Genomic DNA, 24309 nt, shown 5'->3' with positions numbered 1-24309 from the left:
CCAATTACCAGATCCGCTACTCGGATCCGGCAAAAAAAGCATCCGTCGCATCAGTTTTTCAGAATCTGCAACGGATCCGTCGATCCAACGGATTGTGACGGACGGCAAAAAACTGATGTGTGAAAGGGGCCTAAGCGCCAGTGACATCAGTTGTTTGTGAAGCGCAAACCATATGTTATAAATATATTTTCAGAATTCGGATCTGAAGGAATAAAACTTGTACTGCTGTCATTGGGCTGAATTATTGCACATTTAGCCACAGCTGACCCCTTCATATGACTTCTGTACTACACGCTGACCTATTTGGGGTGCACAAACAGGAGTCCAGAAGATTTTCACTAAAAGGCAATGCCGACTTAAAAGAGGGAGAAGCTGAACGTTACGTAGTGTGTAGTTTAACGTCTGAAACAATGCAAGGCTAGAAGAAGCTTTACCCAGGGAAAGGAAAAAGATAACTTCTCAGATATTTCTGTAATTGGTTGTCAATCAATTCAAACCTAGATGTGTCAGAAGATGAGTAACATACTGACCAGTGTCTCCCAGCGGAAGATGTTACTGTAGAAGCAAATCCAGTTCTCAGACAGGTAGAGACGTCCCTGCAGTAAGATGTCCCTCTGTAGTGCACAGGAATAATCTGCAAGTGCAATCACATGGTGAACTAAGGAAGCGAGAACATTTAGGAAAATAATCCTATGGACGTCACTGAACTAATGCATGAGGGGTGCACTATATATGGTGCTTGTATACAGAAGCTTTGACAGATTACATAAAAAAAACCCTAAACCTGCATGACTCCTCATGTACCCAACCTGAGAAACAGTTTGCAACATATTCCTAAGAAGCAATCAAAACTAAGCTAGTTGTTACAAAAAAACAATCTGCAAGCTGGTCAGCAGGTACATATGTATAGGAGCAGGAATGTAATGTATGTACACGGTGACTGCACCAGCAGAATAGTGAGTGCAGCTCTGGGGTATAATACAGGATGTAACTCAGGATCAGTAAGTCAATGTATGTACACAGTGACTGCACCAGCAGAATAGTGAGTGCAGCTCTGGAGTATAATACAGGATGTAACTCAGGATCAGTAATGTAATGTATGTACACAGTGACTGCACCAGCAGAATAGTGAGTGCAGCTCTGGAGTATAATACAGGAGGGAACTCAGGATCAGTAATGTAATGTATGTACACAGTGACTGCACCAGCAGAATAGTGAGTGCAGCTCTGGGGTATAATACAGGAGGTAACTCAGTATCAGTAATGTAATGTATGCACACAGTGACTGCACCAGCAGAATATTGAGTGCAGCTCTGGGGTATAATACAGGATGTAACTCAGGATCAGTAATGTAATGTATGTACACAGTGACTGCACCAGCAGAATAGTGAGTGCAGCTCTGGAGTATAATACTGGATGTAACTCAGGATCAGTAAATCAATGTATGTACACAGTGACTGCACCAGCAGAATAGTGAGTGCAGCTCTGGAGTATAATACAGGATGTAACTCAGGATCAGTAATGTAATGTATGTACACAGTGACTGCACCAGCAGAATAGTGAGTGCAGCTCTGGAGTATAATACAGGAGGTAACTCAGGATCAGTAATGTAATGTATGTACACAGTGACTGCACCAGCAGAATAGTGAGTGCAGCTCTGGGGTATAATACAGGAGGTAACTCAGTATCAGTAATGTAATGTATGCACACAGTGACTGCACCAGCAGAATATTGAGTGCAGCTCTGGGGTATAATACAGGATGTAACTCAGGATCAGTAATGTAATGTATGTACACAGTGACTGCACCAGCAGAATAGTGAGTGCAGCTCTGGAGTATAATACAGGAGGTAACTCAGGATCAGTAATGTAATGTATGCACACAGTGACTGCACCAGCAGAATATTGAGTGCAGCTCTGGGGTATAATACAGGATGTAACTCAGGATCAGTAATGTAATGTATGTACACAGTGACTGCACCAGCAGAATAGTGAGTGCAGCTCTGGAGTATAATACAGGAGGTAACTCAGGATCAGTAATGTAATGTATGTACACAGTGACTGCACCAGCAGAATAGTGAGTGCAGCTCTGGAGTATAATAAAGGAGGTAACTCAGGATCAGTAATGTAATGTATGTACACAGTGACTGCACCAGCAGAATAGTGAGTGCAGCTCTGGGGTATGATACAGGAGATAACTCAGGATCAGTAATGTATGTATGTACACAGTGACTGCACCAGCAGAATAGTGAGTGCAGCTCTGGGGTATAATACAGGAGGTAACTCAGTATCAGTAATGTAATGTATGTACACAGTGACTGCACCAGCAGAATATTGAGTGCAGCTCTGGGGTATAATACAGGATGTATCTCAGGATCAGTAATGTAATGTATGTACACAGTGACTGCACCAGCAGAATAGTGAGTGCAGCTCTGGAGTATAATACAGGAGGTAACTCAGGATCAGTAATGTAATGTCTGTACACAGTGACTGCACCAGCAGAATAGTGAGTGCAGCTCTGGGGTATAACACAGGATGTGACTCAGAATCAGTAATGTAATGTATCTACACAGTGACTGCACCAGCAGAATAGTGAGTGCAGCTCTGGAGTATAATACAGGAGGTAACTCAGGATCAGTAAAGTAATGTATGTACACAGTGACTGCACCAGCAGAATAGTGAGTGCAGCTCTGGAGTATAATACAGGAGGTAACGCAGGATCAGTAATGTAATGTATGTACACAGTGACTGCACCAGCAGAATAGTGAGTGCAGCTCTGGAGTGTAATACAGGATGTAACTCAGGATCAGTAATGTAATGTATGTACACAGAGACTGCACCAGCAGAATAGTGAGTGGAGCTCTGGAGTATAATACAGGATGTAACTCAGGATCAGTAATGTAATGTATGTACACAGTGACTGCACCAGCAGAATAGTGAGTGCAGCTCTGAATTATAATATAAGATGTAACTTCGGATCAGTACAGGATCAGTACAGGATCCCAAATATAAAATGGTAACAGAGCTGTATGTGGGCAATTAAACACTACTGGATTACCATTTTAGGACCAACATTGATAACATTTAGGGTATGTGCAAATGTTCAGGATTTCTTGCAGAAATTTCCTGACCAAAATCGGACATTTCTGCAAGAAATCCGCATGCAAGAAAACGCAACATATGCACAAAAATTGCAGAATGCATTCTAAATGATAGGATGCATATGTATGCGCTTTTTATGCACTTTTATAGCGAAAAAACGCGAAAAATCCTGAACGTGTCACATACCCTTAATGTTGGATTATTGAAATTATTTAGCATTTCGTAATTTGATATAATTTTTCACCCATAGGCTACGTGCACACAGTGCATTTTTTTGCGTTTTTGTCCGCACGGAAATGGGCCAAAAACACTATGAAATCCTTATGCAAGGAAATTCAATGACAATCCTGAAATGTTGTGCACACGATCAGTTTCCTTAAGTATTTGCAGTGTGTTTTTTTTCAGCAGCATGTCAATTCTTTGTGAGTTTCTGCAGCTTTTCACCCATTGACTTCAATTGAGTCAGTGAAATCTGCAGCAAAAAAGCAGGTATAAAAATATTTGTGGAGTTGCTGAGTTTTTGTTTTGCGTTTTACCGTCTTCCTATGATGTTTTCCCATGCTGTCATCTGTAGTTCTTATCGGTGGTAACGCAACAGCTGGTAAGACCGTTGGTCAGAGCGCTGCGGGATAACGCTGTCAGATGTCAGCATGACCCCACAGCTGTGACCCGCAGGAGTGGGCTGATGAGACTACTGCTCTCATTGGGCTACGTCTGCTGTCACTAATAAGTTCAGGTAATCCAGTGTCCCATAGTGATCTCACATGTATAAAAGTCATATTGGGAGATGTGACCGGCGCTCTAGCCAGCCTCCGGCGATACGCTGACAGGTGGTAATAGCTCCCGCAGTGTATCACTGAGCTGCCATGAGAGTTCACTGGAGTTCATCAGTTCCAGTGCTCTCACTTACGGCACTGTTGCGTGAGAACTTTCCAGCGCAGCAGTGATGCCGTAATAAAGATCACCGGAGCTGATCAGCTGATAAACTCCGGTGAACTCTCTCACGGCAGCTCAGTGATACACTGCGGGAGCGATTACCTCCTGTCAGTGTATCGTCAGCTGTCTTTCGGCTCTCAAAGTGATCAGGATCGTCATGGGACATTATAGATTATCTTTTCGGCGGACAGGTGAGGAATATTGTGGTTTATTATTTTATTTTTGTTGCAGGAAACATTGGCGTGTGTGGATTAGGCGTTCAGTAAGTATGGTTTAATTAAGATTACTAAAGGAGTCTGTGTCATTATTTCAAATAAAGGACTTTATTCTGGGTGTCTGTGTTTTTATACAATATCACTGTGGGGTTAGTAATGGATAAGTGTCTTATAGATGCCTCTCCATTACTAACCTGTGGGCCTGATGTTTCCTGATAAGGTTACATCAACCTCACAAATATGAACCCTACTTGCCACCGCTGAGGGCAAGTGGGAAGAGCGAGGCTAAGCGCCAGATTTGGCGCATCTTATAGATGCGCCTTTCCTGGAATGGCTGAGAGCTGATATTTTTAGTCTGGGAGGGGCCAATATCCATGGCCCCTTCCTAGGCTACGGTAATAATACCAGCCCGCAGTTGTCTGCCTAGCGTTTGCTGGTTAGAGATTTTGTAGGGGTGCCCAATACCAATTTTTTTCTTGGGTCCCCCTGTAAACTAGCCAGTAAAGTCTAAGCAAACAGCTGTGAGCTAATTCTAAGAGCCTGGGAACCTTTATGGCTATTGGCTCCTTCCCGGAATATTAACAACAGCCCTCAGCTATCGGCTTTCGCTCAGCTGGTTAATTAAAAAAAAAATTCTTTAAAATTAACAGTTGCTATCTAGTTACAGCCTATGTACGTTCGTTCTGTTAACGCTCCTACATACAATGTGTGTGTTTGTGTTTACTTATCGGCTTAATAGAGAGGGTGTCGGGCTGACACCTTTTCATTACTATGCATAAAGCTAGGTGTCAATGACAGCTGCTGACACCAAGCCCTAATACTGCATCAGCATGAAAAAGGTGGTGTTGAACCAAGAAATTACATCACAAAACTTTTTTTTTAAAAATAGCTTTATTTAGCTCAAAAAAGGATTCATTGCTGTACAAAAATGCGCACAAAAACGCATACAAAAATGCGTAAAAAACGCTTGTGTTTTTCCTGCCAAGAGATGCAGAAACCTTGCATAAATTTCTGCAAGCAAATACTCAACATGCGCACATAGTCATACAGAAAGACATAAGTGTTCCAGGTTGTGTTAAGTATCATGTGGAAATAACCAGTGCTGTTCCTGTTTGCGCACAGTAGGCATTTTCTTACCTACAATGAGACGCTCTGAGTCTGGCAGCTGTTTAAAGAGTTTCCGAAAATCCTCATTTCTCTGTTTATATGTTGGACTCAATACCTGGAAAAACAAACTGTAAATATTTAGACACAAAAAGAAAAACAGCATGCACAAAAAGAGCAGCAAGACCACAGGCTCGAGGAAGGGGAACAGAAGCCACTGCAGCAATTAGATGTGTGGGGCATTGAGTGAAGCCAGTCTAATAAGACCTAAAAGCAGTGCCAAGTCATCTCCACACTAATGTTACAATGCAAATAACTGTATATGAAGGGTTAAAGGATGCCCCCTGCAAACACTTAAGGTTTCGCCAACAGCATATCTGTGCGCTAGTGCAGCGTGATACTCTCTTGATGTCACAGTACAGACATTGGAAGGGAAGGAGAAGCGGTGCACACAATGGTTTACTATGTGTGTGCAGTCATCAGTCACAGCCTCATCACAAAGCTCCGGCTACTTCCACATTAGGATGTGTCATATGGGAAGCAACCAACCATTGAGCCATTGCCTCAGTTCTGTATTTTTAGCTGCTGAGTGCGGTATATGACATGACCTATAGGCAGGGGCAGGATTGACCATGCAGACTTCAGGGGTCACGGGGAAAAAGGGAGATTATTATGCGTGTTCTTCATGTCCAAACTCCAGTCGACAAGACAGCAATTTGGCACAACCCCTCAATAGAAAGACCACAAATTACACAGTGAGCTAAACAAAAGGCACCATATCTCTGAGAGCAACGAAATAGGAGCACACGTGGGTTTTCTTGGCAATTGGTCTCTCAATACACGTTACAACTGGAGAAGACAGAGAACACACAAACTTACAGTTCCTGTAGCTAAATGTGTGACGAACAGAGCAGAAGTCTATATCTATATTACCAAATTCAACTAATAAGATTTTCTATATGATGCAGAGACTTATCCTGCAACTAGCGGAAACAGTCTGTGGTGGGAGGCCATCGCTCCTGCAGAAGACTGGCTAATGCGCCAAGTGAAAAATATAAGGAAATTACCTTCTCTAAGAATCTCAGGAGTGCCACCTATTGGAGGCTGCTTCCTATATGTCAATGTCTGACCATTGCGAAGAGCCTTGTACTGTGACCAGGAATCTCAGCCAAGCCAGAGTCCCATCTATAGATAGCAGATTTTTTGGGCTTCCCACCGGTTGATAGAATAAAAGATGCCATGGTCTACATTGGATCGGACCTCCTGTTTTCAGTGGGTCCATTCTGCCATCTAACGTGTATAAGGACCACCAGACTTTCCCAGGACAGCAGATGGAGTTAATTATGCCCAATCATTTTCTTTTCAGCAGATGAATTTGGCCACTTTGTCCTCTACTTCCTTCATCCAGAAATCATGCTCGGCTGAGTTGAGCATGCATAAGTGGGAGCCAGAGGTATTAGCTAAAAGTAATTGTATACTTGGCTGACAGCCATCTAATGTGTACTATCTAATGCCATCATACAAATGCACATGGGGCATGACCAGCTGTGTATTACCTAGGGTAAGGTAAGAAGCTGCCAGTCGCCCCTAAAAACAAAACAATCGTTCCTGTTGAAGTCCAACTGCCTGATCACCAGCTCCCCCACATCTGTCATCATCGGAAACAAACAGCTACATAAACCCCACATAATATTGTCAAACCCCCTCTAATGTAGCAGGGACATTGTCATTTACTATGTGCTGGTGTGCACAAGGTATAACTGGCAGAAACCAGAAATATTTTTTTTAGATTTATTTAGATGACAGAAGGGTTATGTACGGGTCACACAGCACAGACAGGAGAGGGGGCTTTTGGTGGATTCAGTTAGGATAAAGTACCCAACCACAGAAAACACTCACTGTGCTGAGCACCATGCCCCTTCCGAACACCCTGAGGTTTGTGTATTTGAGACTCCCAAGGAATTTCCAAAAAATCCCAACATCATAGAAGTTAAAATCATCTTGTCAGCAGAGGTCAGCAGCTACAGAACGTTGTTATCCCTCTTCACGGACAATACGTCATCATACAGCACCCGGGGCGCCCAGGAGGCCGTGAAGGGGGAATGGTGAAGAACTCAGGAGTATTTTACTCTGAGGGAATCCTTTTAGAATGGATTTAATTAAAAAAAACAAAAAAAAAACAATTCCGTCCCAGACAGAAGAAAATTGTTACGTAAAACTTGGGATGGCTGAATAATTCCTTCCCTAATGACTTTTCTAAATTCTGTGGTTGGTCTTTGTAGCGAGCAGAAAACACCTGTCCGCCCCATCACATGGACCTATTCTAGGGCTTATTACCGTGCACGCGGCTGTAATGGACGCTTTGTCAGTCCTGCCATTCTGAGCCTACAATATCAAGCATCTCATGAATTTCTCACCAGATGCCAGTAACAACCCATCCAATCCACACAGGCAAATAAATTAAACCATAGACGTCCATAAATTAAGTTACGTGTAATAACGAAAAATGACACAGGAAAAAGTACTGAACACATGAAGAGAGGTGACAAAAGCCAGGGAAAGTCCTGACACCGGCTGAAATCTATCAACAATTGGAAAGCAATCCTGCCATTTAGTGACAAATAATATCGGCGGGTTCAACTGATGGCCAATAAAAGGTGTCTCATTACCAAGATGCCACACAAGAAACATCTCACAATGGATAAAACATACTGATGACATTAGTTACATAAGAAATTCTACTATTGAAGGTTCCAAGTGCTCCCCGCAAGATTTCAGACAGAGGAGTGAAAATAAATGTCAGAAGAGTTGTCCAAGAGCCAAGAACGACCTGTGGAGAGCTACAGAAACACCTGGAATCAGCAAGTACAATTGTTTCCAAGAGAACAATAAGTAATGCACGCAACCTCCATGTCCTGTATGTATGCTTACCATGGAAGACTCCACTGCTGAGCAAAAAACATTCTCAAGTATGTTTACAGCTTTCACAACAACTTTTAGACAAGCCAGAGAAATACTGGGAGAATATTGTCTGGACAGATGAGTCCAAAATGGAACTCTTTGGATGCCATAATAAGCACCATGTTTGGAGGCCAAAAGGCACTGCATCTCACCCCAAAAACACCATACCAACAGTGAAGTTTGTAAGTGGGGACATCATTGTGTGGGCCTGTTTTCAGCATACGGCACTGCCAAACTTCATGTAATCGAAAGAAGGTTAGATGAACAAATGTATCAAGACATTCTTGATAAAAAAAATTTGCTGCCATCTAAAAGGATGATGAAGATGAAACGAGGGTTGACTTTTCAGAAAGATAATTAGTGATGAGCGAGTATACTCATTGCTCGGGTTTTCCAGAGCATGCTCAGGTGGTCTCTGAGTATTTGTGACTGCTCGGAGATTTAGTTTTCCTTGCAGCAGCTGGATGATTTGCAGCTACTAGACAGCTTGATTACATCTGGGGATTCCCTGGCAACCCCCACATGTACTCAGGCTGGCTAGCAGCTGTAAATCATGCAGCTGCTTCAACAAAAACTAAATCTCCAAGCAGTCACAAATACTCGGAGACCACCCAAGCAACGAGTATACTCACTCATCACTAATAATGATCCCAAACACACAGCTGAGGAAACTCTCAATTGGTTTTAGAGAAAGAAAATAAAGCTGCTAGAATGGCCAAGCCGATCTCCGGACCTGAATACAAGAGAAAATAAAATGTATGGAAGGAACTAAAGCTCAGAGTTCATAGAAGGAGCCAACAGAAGTTTCAGAATGTGAGGAGTGTTTGTGTGGAAGATTGGGTCAAAATCACACCTGAGCAATGCTTGCGACTAGTTTCTCCATAACTGAGGAATCGTGAGCCTTCATTACCAACAAAGGCTTTTGTGCAAAGTATTAAATTTCAATAAGCGTGTTCAATACTATTTCCCTGTGTCATTTCTCATTATAAAAGAACTTAATTCATGGACATCTATGACCCGTTGAAGTGCTAGTTGTGCACGAAACGGCCAACGTCCGTCTGTTTCCACTGTTCTCCCTGCTGGATTTTTTGTATGTCCGAATAAAGGATTGACGTTTTTTACTCCGGTGAGTGCGCTCTGCTTTTTTCTAATTGACTGTTTTATGCTTTGATTTACTTGCCTGTGTGGATTGGATGGGTTGTTACCGACATCTAGTGAGAATTTCATGTCAATGGCAGTGTTAGAAAAATATTTACTTAGAAAATTGTTGACGTGTTCAATATTTATTTCACACGCTGTATATCCCACCCACCGCAAATGTCCCCCACATTCACAGTCATAGTGTGTCGCCAATGTGAAGGCTGTGGCCTATACATAGAGAACAGGAGGGGATTCTATGCATTCTTATCATAGTCCCCATCTATATTCATCCCCTGAAAGGGAATCACTTTGCAGAGTTTCCTGTGGATGGTTGAGGCACAGACTGACCTCTGAGGTCAGGGCCTCGTGTAAGGTTACTCCGAGCCCCTTCTCAGTCTGGATTCCAGATGTAGTGTTATCTTACCCACTAGTACATGGAGGTTGTCAGTCACTGCATGTCTCGGCACATTACCCTAATGTTGATACATAGTAGGTTTCTAGGGGGTAAAGCTACAAAGGGTGATATGTCCTGAGACCTTTCCACACTGCTAGTGCCGTAGATCACTATACAAGCGCACAGAAGAAAACCCTAAGCTATTACAGACCCTCCTGCTAAGAAAAAAAGGCTCAAAATACTTATATACAGGAAATCTAATTCTAAAATAGAAACTATATGAGATTTTTAGTAACAATTTTGGTCATTTTTTTTATCAAGTGAGCCCATGCTACTGTAGAGCTAACTTTTCCAAATGGTTTTGAGCAGTAAAGTATGTATGAAGCCATAATATGACACCCCTGGAAATCTACTTATTTCCACCGCACTTCATCATGAGCCAACTGCATACAGAGGGAAATTGTGGCAGCTCCATCATATGCCAGATCATTGCTCCCAGAGAAGAGATTATCTGTAATATAGCACTCTGTGTAGGCACGCTATGGCAGAAATATAGTGCCCAATAGTCAAAAGTACCGAGTCGTAGTGACTCCATATGGCATGAGAGCAAACCACAGACAGCACCCATAGGGGCAATGCTGCATTTCACCCTTGCCTCCAGACTAGGCACCAATATCCTGGGACCACACGGTCTGCAGACACAACACCCAAATCTGCACAGCCCTGCACTATGGAGGCAGAAGATAAACCACTAAAAGCAATGTACGGTTTGTAATAAGAGGAGAGAATTTGTACAGAGGGTCGGTGTAACTTTAGTACCAATTAATTAGAGATTGCTGGGGTCTAGGCTGTTGTCAGCAGTGCCATTACGGCTTAATCTTCCATGGCTTCAGTCTCCGTAGTCTCTAGTCCCCAACCCTCCTGCCAGAAGTCTCTAGTCCCCGTTCCCTCCTGCCAAAGTTTCCAGTCCCTGTACCCTCCTGCATGTTAAGTCTCAAGTCTGCGTGCCCTCCTACCCATAGTCTCTAGTCCCCATGCCCCCTGCCCTGAGTCTCTGGTTCCCTGCCCGTAGTCTCTAATCTCTTGCCTATAGTCTTTAGTCGCTGTGCTTGCCTGCCGTAGTCTTTAGTCCCCATGCCTTCCTACCCATAGTCTATATTGCCCTTCCCTCTTGCCCATTGTCTCTAGTACGTTGCCCTGATAACCGTAGTCTCTAGTCCCCTTCTCTCCTGCCCATTGTCTCTAGTCCCCTTCCCTCCTGCCCATTGTCTCTAGTACCTTGCCCTGATAACAGTAGTCTCTAGTCCCCTTCCCTCCTGCCCATTGTCTCTAGTCCCCTTCCCTCCTGCCCATTGTCTCTAGTCCCCTTCCCTCCTGCCCATTGTCTCTATTACCTTGCCCTGATAACAGTAGTCTCTAGTCCCCTTCCCTCCTGCCCATTGTCTCTAGTCCCCTTCCCTCCTGCCCATTGTCTCTAGTCCCCTTCCCTCCTGCCCATTGTCTCTATTACCTTGCCCTGATAACAGTAGTCTCTAGTCCCCTTCCCTCCTGCCCATTGTCTCTAGTCCCCTTCCCTCCTGCCCATTGTCTCTAGTCCCCTTCCCTCCTGCCCATTGTCTCTAGTACCTTGCCCTTATAACAGTAGTCTCTAGTCCCCTTCCCTCCTGCCCATTGTCTCTAGTCCCCTTCCCTCCTGCCCATTGTCTCTATTACCTTGCCCTGATAACAGTAGTCTCTAGTCCCCTTCCCTCCTGCCCATTGTCTCTAGTCCCCTTCCCTCCTGCCCATTGTCTCTAGTCCCCTTCCCTCCTGCCCATTGTCTCTAGTCCCCTTCCCTCCTGCCCATTGTCTCTAGTCCTCTTCCCTCCTGCCCATTGTCTCTAGTACCTTGCCCTGATAACAGTAGTCTCTAGTCCCCTTCCCTCTTGCCCATTGTCTCTAGTACCTTGCCCTGATAACCGTAGTCTCTAGTCCCCTTCCCTCCTGCCCATTGTCTCTAGTCCCCTTCCCTCCTGCCCATTGTCTCTAGTACCTTGCCCTGATAACAGTAGTCTCTAGTCCCCTTCCCTCCTGCCCATTGTCTCTAGTCCCCTTCCCTCCTGCCCATTGTCTCTATTACCTTGCCCTGATAACAGTAGTCTCTAGTCCTCTTCCCTCCTGCCCATTGTCTCTAGTCCCCTTCCCTCCTGCCCATTGTCTCTAGTACCTTGCCCTTATAACAGTAGTCTCTAGTCCCCTTCCCTCCTGCCCATTGTCTCTAGTCCCCTTCCCTCCTGCCCATTGTCTCTATTACCTTGCCCTGATAACAGTAGTCTCTAGTCCCCTTCCCTCCTGCCCATTGTCTCTAGTCCCCTTCCCTCCTGCCCATTGTCTCTATTACCTTGCCCTGATAACAGTAGTCTCTAGTCCCCTTCCCTCCTGCCCATTGTCTCTAGTCCCCTTCCCTCCTGCCCATTGTCTCTAGTCCCCTTCCCTCTTGCCCATTGTCTCTATTACATTGCCCTGATAACAGTAGTCTCTAGTCCCCTTCCATCCTGCCCATTGTCTCTAGTCCCCTTCCCTCCTGCCCATTGTCTCTAGTCCCCTTCCCTCCTGCCCATTGTCTCTAGTACCTTGCCCTTATAACAGTAGTCTCTAGTCCCCTTCCCTCCTGCCCATTGTCTCTAGTCCCCTTCCCTCCTGCCCATTGTCTCTATTACCTTGCCCTGATAACAGTAGTCTCTAGTCCCCTTCCCTCCTGCCCATTGTCTCTAGTCCCCTTCCCTCCTGCCCATTGTCTCTAGTCCCCTTCCCTCCTGCCCATTGTCTCTAGTCCCCTTCCCTCCTGCCCATTGTCTCTAGTACCTTGCCCTGATAACAGTAGTCTCTAGTCCTCTTCCCTCCTGCCCATTGTCTCTAGTCCCCTTCCCTCCTGCCCATTGTCTCTAGTCCCCTTCCCTCCTGCCCATTGTCTCTAGTACCTTGCCCTGATAACAGTAGTCTCTAGTCCCCTTCCCTCCTGCCCATTGTCTCTAGTCCCCTTCCCTCCTGCCCATTGTCTCTAGTCCCCTTCCCTCCTGCCCATTGTCTCTAGTCCCCTTCCCTCCTGCCCATTGTCTCTAGTCCCCTTCCCTCCTGCCCATTGTCTCTATTACCTTGCCCTGATAACAGTAGTCTCTAGTCCTCTTCCCTCCTGCCCATTGTCTCTAGTCCCCTTCCCTCCTGCCCATTGTCTCTAGTCCCCTTCCCTCCTGCCCATTGTCTCTAGTCCCCTTCCCTCCTGCCCACTGTCTCTAGTCCCCTTCCCTCCTGCCCATTGTCTCTAGTCCCCTTCCCTCCTGCCCATTGTCTCTAGTCCCCTTCCCTCCTGCCCATTGTCTCTAGTACCTTGCCCTGATAACAGTAGTCTCTAGTCCTCTTCCCTCCTGCCCATTGTCTCTAGTCCCCTTCCCTCCTGCCCATTGTCTCTAGTACCTTGCCCTGATAACAGTAGTCTCTAGTCCTCTTCCCTCCTGCCCATTGTCTCTAGTCCCCTTCCCTCCTGCCCATTGTCTCTAGTCCTCTTCCCTCCTGCCCATTGTCTCTAGTCCCCTTCCCTCCTGCCCATTGTCTCTAGTCCCCTTCCCTCCTGCCCATTGTCTCTAGTCCCCTTCCCTCCTGCCCATTGTCTCTAGTCCCCTTCCCTCCTGCCCATTGTCTCTAGTCCCCTTCCCTCCTGCCCATTGTCTCTAGTACCTTGCCCTGATAACAGTAGTCTCTAGTCCTCTTCCCTCCTGCCCATTGTCTCTAGTCCCCTTCCCTCCTGCCCATTGTCTCTAGTCCCCTTCCCTCCTGCCCATTGTCTCTAGTCCCCTTCCCTCCTGCCCATTGTCTCTAGTCCCCTTCCCTCCTGCCCATTGTCTCTATTACCTTGCCCTGATAACAGTAGTCTCTAGTCCCCTTCCCTCCTGCCCATTGTCTCTAGTCCCCTTCCCTCCTGCCCATTGTCTCTAGTCCCCTTCCCTCCTGCCCATTGTCTCTAGTCCCCTTCCCTCCTGCCCATTGTCTCTAGTACCTTGCCCTGATAACAGTAGTCTCTAGTCCTCTTCCCTCCTGCCCATTGTCTCTAGTCCCCTTCCCTCCTGCCCATTGTCTCTAGTACCTTGCCCTTATAACAGTAGTCTCTAGTCCTCTTCCCTCCTGCCCATTGTCTCTAGTCCCCTTCCCTCCTGCCCATTGTCTCTAGTCCCCTTCCCTCCTGCCCATTGTCTCTAGTACCTTGCCCTGATAACAGTAGTCTCTAGTCCCCTTCCCTCCTGCCCATTGTCTCTAGTCCCCTTCCCTCCTGCCCATTGTCTCTAGTCCCCTTCCCTCCTGCCCATTCTCTAGTCCCCTTCCCTCCTGCCCATTGTCTCTATTACCTTGCCCTGATAACAGTAGTCTCTAGTCCTCTTCCCTCCTGCCCATTGTCTCTAGTCCCCTTCCCTCCTGCCCATTGTCTCTAGTACCTTGCCCTGATAACAGTAGTCTCTAGTCCTCTTCCCTCCTGCACATTGTCTCTAGTCCCCTTCCCTCCTGCCCATTGTCTCTAGTCCCCTTCCCTCCTGCCCATTGTCTCTAGTCCCCTTCCCTCCTGCCCACTGTCTCTAGTCCCCTTCCCTCCTGCCCATTGTCTCTAGTCCCCTTCCCTCCTGCCCATTGTCTCTAGTCCCCTTCCCTCCTGCCCATTGTCTCTAGTACCTTGCCCTGATAACAGTAGTCTCTAGTCCTCTTCCCTCCTGCCCATTGTCTCTAGTCCCCTTCCCTCCTGCCCATTGTCTCTAGTACCTTGCCCTGATAACAGTAGTCTCTAGTCCTCTTCCCTCCTGCCCATTGTCTCTAGTCCCCTTCCCTCCTGCCCATTGTCTCTAGTCCTCTTCCCTCCTGCCCATTGTCTCTAGTCCCCTTCCCTCCTGCCCATTGTCTCTAGTCCCCTTCCCTCCTGCCCATTGTTTTTAGTCCCCTTCCCTCCTGCCCATTGTCTCTAGTCCCCTTCCCTCCTGCCCATTGTCTCTAGTCCCCTTCCCTCCTGCCCATTGTCTCTAGTCCCCTTCCCTCCTGCCCATTGTCTCTAGTACCTTGCCCTGATAACAGTAGTCTCTAGTCCTCTTCCCTCCTGCCCATTGTCTCTAGTCCCCTTCCCTCCTGCCCATTGTCTCTAGTCCCCTTCCCTCCTGCCCATTGTCTCTAGTCCCCTTCCCTCCTGCCCATTGTCTCTAGTCCCCTTCCCTCCCGCCCATTGTCTCTAGTCCCCTTCTCTCCTGCCCATTGTCTCTAGTCCCCTTCCCTCCTGCCCATTGTCTCTAGTCCCCTTCCCTCCAGCCCATTGTCTCTAGTACCTTGCCCTGATAACAGTAGTCTCTAGTCCTCCTCCCTCCTGCCCATTGTCTCTAGTCCCCTTCCCTCCTGCGCATTGTCTCTAGTACCTTGCCCTTATAACAGTAGTCTCTAGTCCTCTTCCCTCCTGCCCATTGTCTCTAGTCCCCTTCCCTCCTGCCCATTGTCTCTAGTACCTTGCCCTTATAACAGTAGTCTTTAGTCCTCTACCCTCCTGCCCATTGTCTCTAGTCCCCTTCCCTCTTGCCCATTGTCTCTAGTACCTTGCCCTTATAACAGTAGTCTCTAGTCCTCTTCCCTCCTGCCCATTGTCTCTAGTCCCCTTCCCTCTTGCCCATTGTCTCTAGTCCCCTTCCCTCCTGCCCATTGTCTCTAGTACCTTGCCCTTATAACAGTAGTCTCTAGTCCTCTTCCCTCCTGCCCATTGTCTCTAGTCCCCTTCCCTCCTGCCTATTGTCTCTACTCCCCTTCCCTCCTGCCCATTGTCTCTAGTACCTTGCCCTGATAACAGTAGTCTCTAGTCCCCTTCCCTCCTGCCCATTGTCTCTAGTCCCCTTCCCTCCTGCCCATTGTCTCTAGTCCCCTTCCCTCCTGCCCATTGTCTCTAGTCCCCTTCCCTCCTGCCCATTGTCTCTAGTCCCCCTCCCTCCTGCCCATTGTCTCTAGTCCCCTTCCCTCCTGCCCATTGTCTCTAGTACCTTGCCCTGATAACAGTAGTCTCTAGTCCTCTTCCCTCCTGCCCATTGTCTCTAGTCCCCTTCCCTCCTGCCCATTGTCTCTAGACCTTGCCCTTATAACAGTAGTCTCTAGTCCTCTTCCATCCTGCCCATTGTCTCTAGTCCCCTTCCCTCTTGCCCATTGTCTCTAGTACCTTGCCCTGATAACAGTAGTCTCTAGCCCCGCCTTCCTGTCAGTAGTTTCTAGTCCCCTTCCCTCCTGACAGTAGTCTCTATTCCCCTGTCCCTCTACCCACAGTCTCTAGTCACCGTGCCCTCCTGCCATGGTCTCTAGTCCCCTTACTTCCTGCCAGTAATCTCTAGTCCGCTGTCCATGGTCTCTAGTCCCCTTCCTTCCAGTAATCTCTAGTCCGCTGCCCATGGTCTCTAGTCCCCTTGCCCTCCTGCCTGTAGTTTCTACTCCCCGTGCCCTTCCCATAGTCTCTAGACCCCAGCCGTCTTACCTGTAGTCTTTAGTCCCAAACCCTCCTGCCAGATGTCTCTGGACTCTGTGCCCTCCTGCCCATAGTTTCTAGTCCCTGTGCCCTCCTGCCCATAGTCTCTAGACTCTGTGCCCTCCTGCCCATAATTTCTAGTCCCTGTGCCCTCCTGCCCATAGTCTCTAGACTCTGTGCCCTCCTGCCCATAATTTCTAGTCCCTGTGCCCTCCTGCCCACGGTTTTACATTAGGTACACATGTGAATAGAGGCAGTGTGATGAAGTCAGGGGTCAATGACAATTAGAAAAACCGCTCATCTTCCTCTTGACTTGGCAGTATTACATCAGTGTGCGGAGCCATGTAAGGTTACTAGAGTGCACATCTGAACAGTAGCCCTGCAATGTTATAACATCGGTCATGTGAAAGCTGCAATTTTCTTGGAACGCCAGATACTCTCTCCCCTAACTGAGGAATTTAAGCTGTGGGGCAGACCCCACGCTATGCCAGCAAGAGCAAAGGCGAGAAGAGGCTGCCCCAAACAATAAGTAATAGGAGTCACAGGCGGAGGCACAAACTCCAAAACATAATTCAGATACTGAGCAAAGCAGACAACAGCACAGTAATTATAAATCTGACAATGTATGGAGGGCATCTGTACTGTGCGTGATGAGCTGATGGTGCAGGTGTGGTGTTCTGCATGTTGTATGTATATGTGTATATAAATGCAAAAATATTTAGAATTTTCTATCTACTGGCTAACACGGTACCAAGATATATATATTTCCTGTATATAAATGCATGTATGAGTTGCAAGCATCAAACTGGCACTCACAGCTGGCACCTCTTCATGTCCTGAGCTGCTGAGGACATCATGCCCCTGGTACTGCAGCTGGTCCATATACCACAGCAATGCTTCCTCCGGCACAGAGTCCATCTGCCACTCCGCCAGGCAGTCTTCTGTATCCGTCATTTGCTGCACCATGTAGTCCTCCTCGTCCATCATGTCAAGTGTATCTACTCCAGCCTCTTCCTTCATCTTCTCCCTGGGCTCCCCTATTCCAGGGGGGATTATTCCTAACAGTCTAAAAGCCTTACACGCTGACCCTCCCAGAAACCAGAGGACTGTCCATAGAAGCAGCAGAGTGAGTAGCTGCCAGTGCTCTGCACAGTGTCCTGCTCACACCACAGCTATCCCTTACACACTCACAACTAGTCACTCCCTCCTCCAGCAGCACCACGTGGGCCTGTGCCCTACAGTAACCCTGGCTGTGTCAGTACAGCCCCCAGCAGATGTTAACCCAGAGAAAAACACAGCAGGCAGGAAGCTAAAGAGATAAACACAGGAGGCAACCCCAGCCCAGGAGTCACTACAGTGCAGGGAGCCTCACTTCTCATCCAGGCGCCCACAATCCAGAGCCTGCAGGAGGGTCACTGACCTGTACCTCGCCCAACCACCGAAACCTACAGCAAACTTCCCTGATCATTAGTCACTCAGAGGTTTCAGTCAAAATCAATACCTGGCTGCAATGTCCTGGGAAATCTGAAACTTGACCTGTGGCTCAGAGCACTCCCAATGTAAAGGTTAAACCCCAGTACTGTGAGAATGGAGGCTGAAACTACAAGTCTCATCATGCCCACACTGATCTTTATCATTAGAAGGCTGGCCATGGATTTGTAACATAAGGCTCTGTTCACATCTTGCTTATATGCACAGCTCCTCACACATAGTTACCATGTAACAGAGGTCTCTTCTTACCCTATAGGTAATGAATTTACCTAGACAGTATGCCACCGCAGAAAAATCTATACTAACCCTGTGCCCTACAGCGGTATATGCCACGTACACTACGGCTATACGGCGGCATATACCACGTACACAACGGCTATACAGCGGCATATACCACGTACACTACGGCTATACGGCGGCATATACCACGTACACTACGGCTATACGGCGGCATATACCACGTACACAACGGCTATACAGCGGCATATACCACATACACTACAGCTATACGGCGGCATATACCACGTACACTACAGCTATACGGCGGCATATGCCACGTACACTACAGCTATACGGCGGCATATACCACGTACACTACAGCTATACAGCGGCATATACCACGTACACTACAGCTATACGGCGGCATATACCACGTACACTACGGCTATACGGCGGCATATACCACGTACACTACGGCTATACGGCGGCAAACGCCACGTACATTATGGCTATACAGCGGCATATTCCACGTACACTATGGCAAATATGGCGACTTTTGCCACGTACACTATGGCTAAATGGCGGCATTTGCCACATACACTATGGCTATACGTAAGCCCGCAAGGACAGGGTCCTCTCCCCTCTATCAGTCTGTCATTGTTAGTTTGTTTACTGTATGTGATATTTGTAACTTGTATGTAACCCCTTCTCATGTACAGCACCATGGAATCAATGGTGCTATATAAATAAATAATAATAATAATAATAATACGGCGGCAAATACCACGTACACTATGGCTATAAAGCGGCATTTGCCATGAATACTATGGCTATACGGTGGCATATACCACGTACACTATGGCTATACAGCGGCATTTACCACGCACACTATGGCTTTAAAGCGGCATTTGCCACATACACTATGACTATACGGCGGCATTTGCCACGTACACTGACTATAAAGCGGCATTTGCCACGTACACTATGGCTATACAGTGGCATATGCCACGTACACTATGGCAATATAGAGGCATATGCCACGTACCCTAAAGTCAAAGCTGTGACTCAAGGAAGAGGAGTGCAGAGATACAGTTGTGCTCAAAAGTTTACATACTCCGGCAGAATATCTGCTTTCTTGGCCTTTTTTCAGAGAATATGAATGAAAACACCAACACTTTTTCTCCCCTCATGGTTAGTGGTTGGGTGAAGCAATTTATTGTCAACTACTGTGTTTTCTCTTTTTAAATCATAATGACAACCAAAAACATCCAAATGACCCTGATCAAAAGTTCACATACCCTGGTGATTTGGGCCTGATAACATGCACAGAAGTTGACACAAATGGGTTTGAATGGCTACTAAAGAAAACATCCTCACCTGTGACCTGTTTGCTTGTAATCAGTGTGTGTGCATAAAAGCTGAGTAAGTTTCTGGGATCCAGACAGACTCTTGCATCTTTCATCCAGGCACTGAAGTTTCTGGATTGTGAGTCATGGGGAAAGCAAAAGAATTGTCAACAGATCTACGGGAAAAGGTAGTTGAACTGTATAAAACAGGAAAAGGATACAAAAAGATATCCAAGGAATTGGTAATGCCAATCAGCAGCATTCACACTGTGATTAACAAATGGAAAATCAGGAGATCTGTAAAAACAAAACCACGGTCAGGTAGACCAAAAAAATGTGGTCCACAACTGCCAGGAAAATTGTTCGGGATGCAAAGAAATACCCACGAATAATATCAGCTGAAATACAGTACTCTATGAAAACTAGCGGTGTGGCTGTTTCACGATGCACAATGAGGAGGCACTTGAAGAAAAATGGGTTGCATGGTCGAGTCGCCAGAAGAAAGCCATTACTGCGCAAATGCCACAAAGTATCTCGCCTACAATATGCAAAACAGCAGAGAGACAAGCCTCAAAACTTCTGCAACAAGGCCATAACCATAAACGTTTCATTTGGAGAGTGGTCAACAATGCCTAGGATGAAAGGAGCACCATTCCTACTGTAAAGCACAGAGGTGGATCGCTGATGTTTTGGGGATGTGTGAGCTACAAAGGCCCAGGAAACTTGGTCAAAGTTTAGGGAAAGATGAATGCAGCATGTTGTCAGCAAATACTGGACGCGAATTTGCAATCATTCGCCTGGAAGCTGCGCATGGGACGTACTTGGACGTTCCAACATGACAACAATCCAAAACACAAGGCCAAGTCGACCTTGGCCAAGTAAAGGTTCTGGAGTGGCCATCTCAGTCTCCTGACCTCAATATCATTGAGCCACTCTGGGAAGATCTCAAGCGCACAGTTCATGCTAGACAGCCCAGGAATTTACAGGAACTGTAGGATGTTTGCCAAAAAGAGTGGGCAGCTTTACCATCTGAGAAAATAAAGAAACTCATCCACAGTTACCACAAAAGACTTCAAGCTGTCATTGATGTTAGAGCGGGGCAATACACGGTATTAGGAAATGGGGTATGTGAGCTTTTCATCAGGGTCATTTGGATGTTTTGGGTTGTCATTATGATTCAAAAGAGAAAACACAGTAGTTTGACAATAAATGGCTTCACCCAACCACTAACCATGAGTGGAGAAAACATTTTTGGTGTTATCATTCATATTCTCTGAAAAAAAGCCAAGAAAGCAAAAGTTCTGCTGGGGTATGTAAACTTTTGAGCACAACTGTAGATACAAAACAAGTTACTGGGAAGGAGCACTGATCTACTTGGCCACGCCCAAGGTGTAACAGACACCCAACTTGCATTCAAGAACAATTTTTGGAAAACACAGACATGGATTTTGACACTAAAGTTTTCAGTCTCCGAGAACTGTACTTGGTGTGAAGACATTTTGTGCCAACAGACCAGGACATTATTCCAGCACATCAGACATCTGCTGCTATAAGCTACATATTCACACTGCAAACTGCGAGTCCTAATCTTCACGGGGAAGGATCAATATTCCAATAATTAAAGGGAACCTGTCACCAATTTTCTGTCCTACCAGCTAAAATGTCATTTTATTCAGTGTCAGCTATGCATTCCCTAAATACTTACGTAACCCACCTGACTCCCCATGTATCACAAGAAAAACCTTTTATATTTCTCCCGCAATATATGCTAATAGTGTCCGTCCAATGAGATGGGCGTGACTTCGGGTCACTCACTCCACCCCTTTCCTCGGCTGCTGCAAGGACTTGACATGGATGACGCAGATCGCTGTGAGATATCGCGTCTGAGCAGTATGCTTTGCCCAACTGCGGGCAAAGTCGAAAAGCAAAAGTGTGCATGCGTGAGAAACCATTGGACTACGTAGGCACGATATCTCACAGCGACCTGTGTCATAAAAGGTTTTATGGGTGATACATGGGGAGTCAGGGGGTTACATAAGTATTCAGGGAATGCATAGCTGACACTGAATACAATTATACTTTTGGCTGGTAGGAAAGAAAAGTAGTGACAGGTTCCCTTTAAATCCAAAACTGAACATTTAGCGAATATCAGAGCTGCATAGTAAAAGTACCTCTGAGGGTAAAGCCCAGTTGCGTTACTTGAGGCTTGTGGGCCGCAATGCAAAATCTCCAACATGGTCCCCAACTATTATAGGTCTTTAATAGTTATAGTTTGTTCCTTTTGGGCCCCCATGGTCTCCAGGGTGCCATTTCAACCCGTGCACCCACTATAGTTACGTGGTACTGAGATGAGCCCGTGATTTATCTGCTACACTATATTCATCTTATTTACCAGGCCATAAATCATGGGCTCATCTCAGTTTTCTGTAAACATGGCAGCAATAAATATCCATGGTATTGGGTCTCACTTCTTCACATTTTTTTTTCTTGTTGTCAATGAATAGAAAGTCATCGTTTACATTCAGAGGCTGAAAACCCCGACGTGTTAAAGGGGACGTCCACTCTGGACAATCTCTGCTTATTAGGAAGGCCCTCCGATAATAAGCATATTATGTAAGAAGAATGTAAGAATGACGGGGTCCTCTCCCCTCTGTACCAGTCTGTCACTGTAAATTTGTTTACTGTTAATGATATCTATAACTCTATGTAACCCCTTCTCATGTACAGCACCATGGAATTAATAGTCCTATATAAATAAATAATAATAAAAAAGGGTCCCGCTGCCAGTTATTGCTGTCATCTGTGAGGAACCCTGACAGGGTTAAAATTTCCCTGCAGCGTCACCACAGGGGGAAAAAAGCACAGCGCCCATTGGAATCAATGGGTCAGGTGCTCCAAAAAGGCAGAGACGGCCTTTATAACTGTTTTCCAGTCTGGCCAATGGATGAGGGATCCTGAACAGCGCCCCTCCCCCAATAATAGCTCCTTACATTGGGTTTACTAAAATGTTTCTGAGTTTCTTAACTAAAACCCTATTTTCCTTTTTTTTTTCTATCATGTCCTGTGATCAAAATTTCTATTTTCAGCTTTGGTTGCAAACATGATTCCTTTCACTGACAGCAAGCAGACATCTGCCAGTGCAGCAGATCAGCTTTACTACACATGTGCTATCCACGGCGGTGAGTGTTATACATTACTGACATTTTTCCACCAACAATGTATCTATTTTCCTCTTTAGTGTTTTAATTCGGGTTCTCAGATGAACTGACCGACCAATCGATGAACGGTTTGTGGAAATGGTTGATTAATGATTGATCAGTGAGTGTGGTATGTGGAGCTGACTTTGCACGTGCGTCCAGCGGTCGCTCTACAGTAGCTCAGGGTATACCCGGCTCACACCCAGAGAGATAAGGACCTGGAAGAGATAGAACATTAACTGTATGGTAAACACACAGAGCTGGGACAGGCTGGTACCTCCTGGCCAGGACAGGGGGCATCCTCACTAATGACAGATGGGGTTGTGGCCTAATCAGAGGAGGCGCTGCTGACTGCAGAGTAATAAATGCTATTTGCAATGTAATAAGGATAATAAAAGGTAAAAAGGAGGGTGAGAAGCTGGTGGGTGGTGGAATCCATATGACATTTGGTAAATGTGGTATCATATAAGATGGGGAAGCGGGGAGAGGTGTCCCATCTTATACTAATACACTGCTCCTGCGGAAGAGGAGGGTGGGAAGAGCACTACTGGGAATCTTACTCTGCGTATGTGCTGCCGTTCATGCTGAGGAAGAGAAAACAGGAGACATGACAACATGCAGAAACGGAGAAAACCAGAGACATCGAGACATTCGCAGGGGAATGCACACGTCCTATCCTCCCCATTATATGGTGGATTGCTCCTCCTCAGCAGACCAGATGGAAGAGAGCTGCGCACAATGCCGGCTTTCATGGGGACAAGTGGCCTCTTATTAGTTATAACTAATGAGGGCATTTTTAGTTGCATACAGCACATGCAGACATAATAATGGCCGACCAGCGGGCCAGTCCCAGCACATGAATCCTATGGCAGGAGCAGTACAAGGAGTGGCGGATCTGGTGGGCGCCCATTACCACCTAAACCCACAGGGATCAAGCAAGGGCTGTACAGGCTTATGTAAGGAAATATCAAAAAAGTAAGAAAGGGTCAATTCTCCAGACGTCCGGGCAGTCTGTGCACCATCCAGGTGTCATTGTGGCAGTTGAGTGGCTTTCCTTATTATAAAGTACTGGACAACCCATACTTCATATTTGCAGCCTGACCGACCGCGCTCCTCTGATGTCCCTGACGCATCTCGGTGCAGTCACCAGACATTGTTATAGCACACAACCAACATATGAACAGGCCCATAGGGAAATAAATGAAGCCCCTGGTGGGCCTCCAGGCTGGAATCGGCCGCAGCCGCCCTATATGAGCAGATTGGGCACAGTACATTTTATGCATAAAGGCAGAGCCGCTGCTGCAATATGAACATGTATCACTACCATAAATGCCACGCTGAGATCCTCACTTATCACTGGATGGGGGTCCAGCAAGTCCACCCAACTGCAGCCCCCATATACTTCAGTAGACATAATGCAGCCATCTTTCCATGTAAACATATGGAGATTGCGTTGGCAGGAAATTTGCAAACAAGGGTCAGGTAATATTTTACTTTAAGCTGCAGGTGGGCCCTCAGAATCAATGCTATTGGGGGGGACCTTCAGCACCCCAGTCCAATTGTCTACATGACCACAGCAGTCAGTCAGAAATGTCACCAACAAGTGAACTGCTTAAAGGTTGCCCAGTCCGACTCTGCGGATTACAGGTAGATCACAGACGTCTGAGGTATGGCAGCAGCCGTGAATGCAGCGATGTGCCTC

At 46.4% G+C, this 24309-nt stretch overlaps 1 protein-coding gene across 4 annotated transcripts in view; it reads right to left on the bottom strand.

Moving 5' to 3' along the window:
* GRAMD1B (GRAM domain containing 1B) overlaps window positions 1–24309 on the bottom strand; it is a 105861-nt gene that overhangs the window by 28602 nt on the left and 52950 nt on the right. For 3 of the 4 annotated variants that reach the window (XM_069743067.1, XM_069743069.1, XM_069743066.1), the window contains exons 4-5: window positions 5388–5472; window positions 531–634 (exon numbers count right to left, since the gene is read on the bottom strand). In XM_069743067.1, the coding sequence (XP_069599168.1) occupies window positions 531–634; window positions 5388–5472 (189 nt within the window). Of the gene's footprint in view, window positions 1–530; window positions 635–5387; window positions 5473–17170; window positions 17536–24309 lie in introns of those variants that run through there. The other variant, XM_069743068.1, reaches the window with a different exon arrangement.

The sequence above is a fragment of the Ranitomeya imitator genome, chromosome 10 (genome assembly GCF_032444005.1).
Source record: "Ranitomeya imitator isolate aRanImi1 chromosome 10, aRanImi1.pri, whole genome shotgun sequence".
In the NCBI taxonomy this organism is placed as follows: domain Eukaryota; kingdom Metazoa; phylum Chordata; class Amphibia; order Anura; family Dendrobatidae; genus Ranitomeya; species Ranitomeya imitator.
Note: the sequence above shows the minus strand (reverse complement) of the source record. Positions and strands in the feature narration are given on the sequence as shown.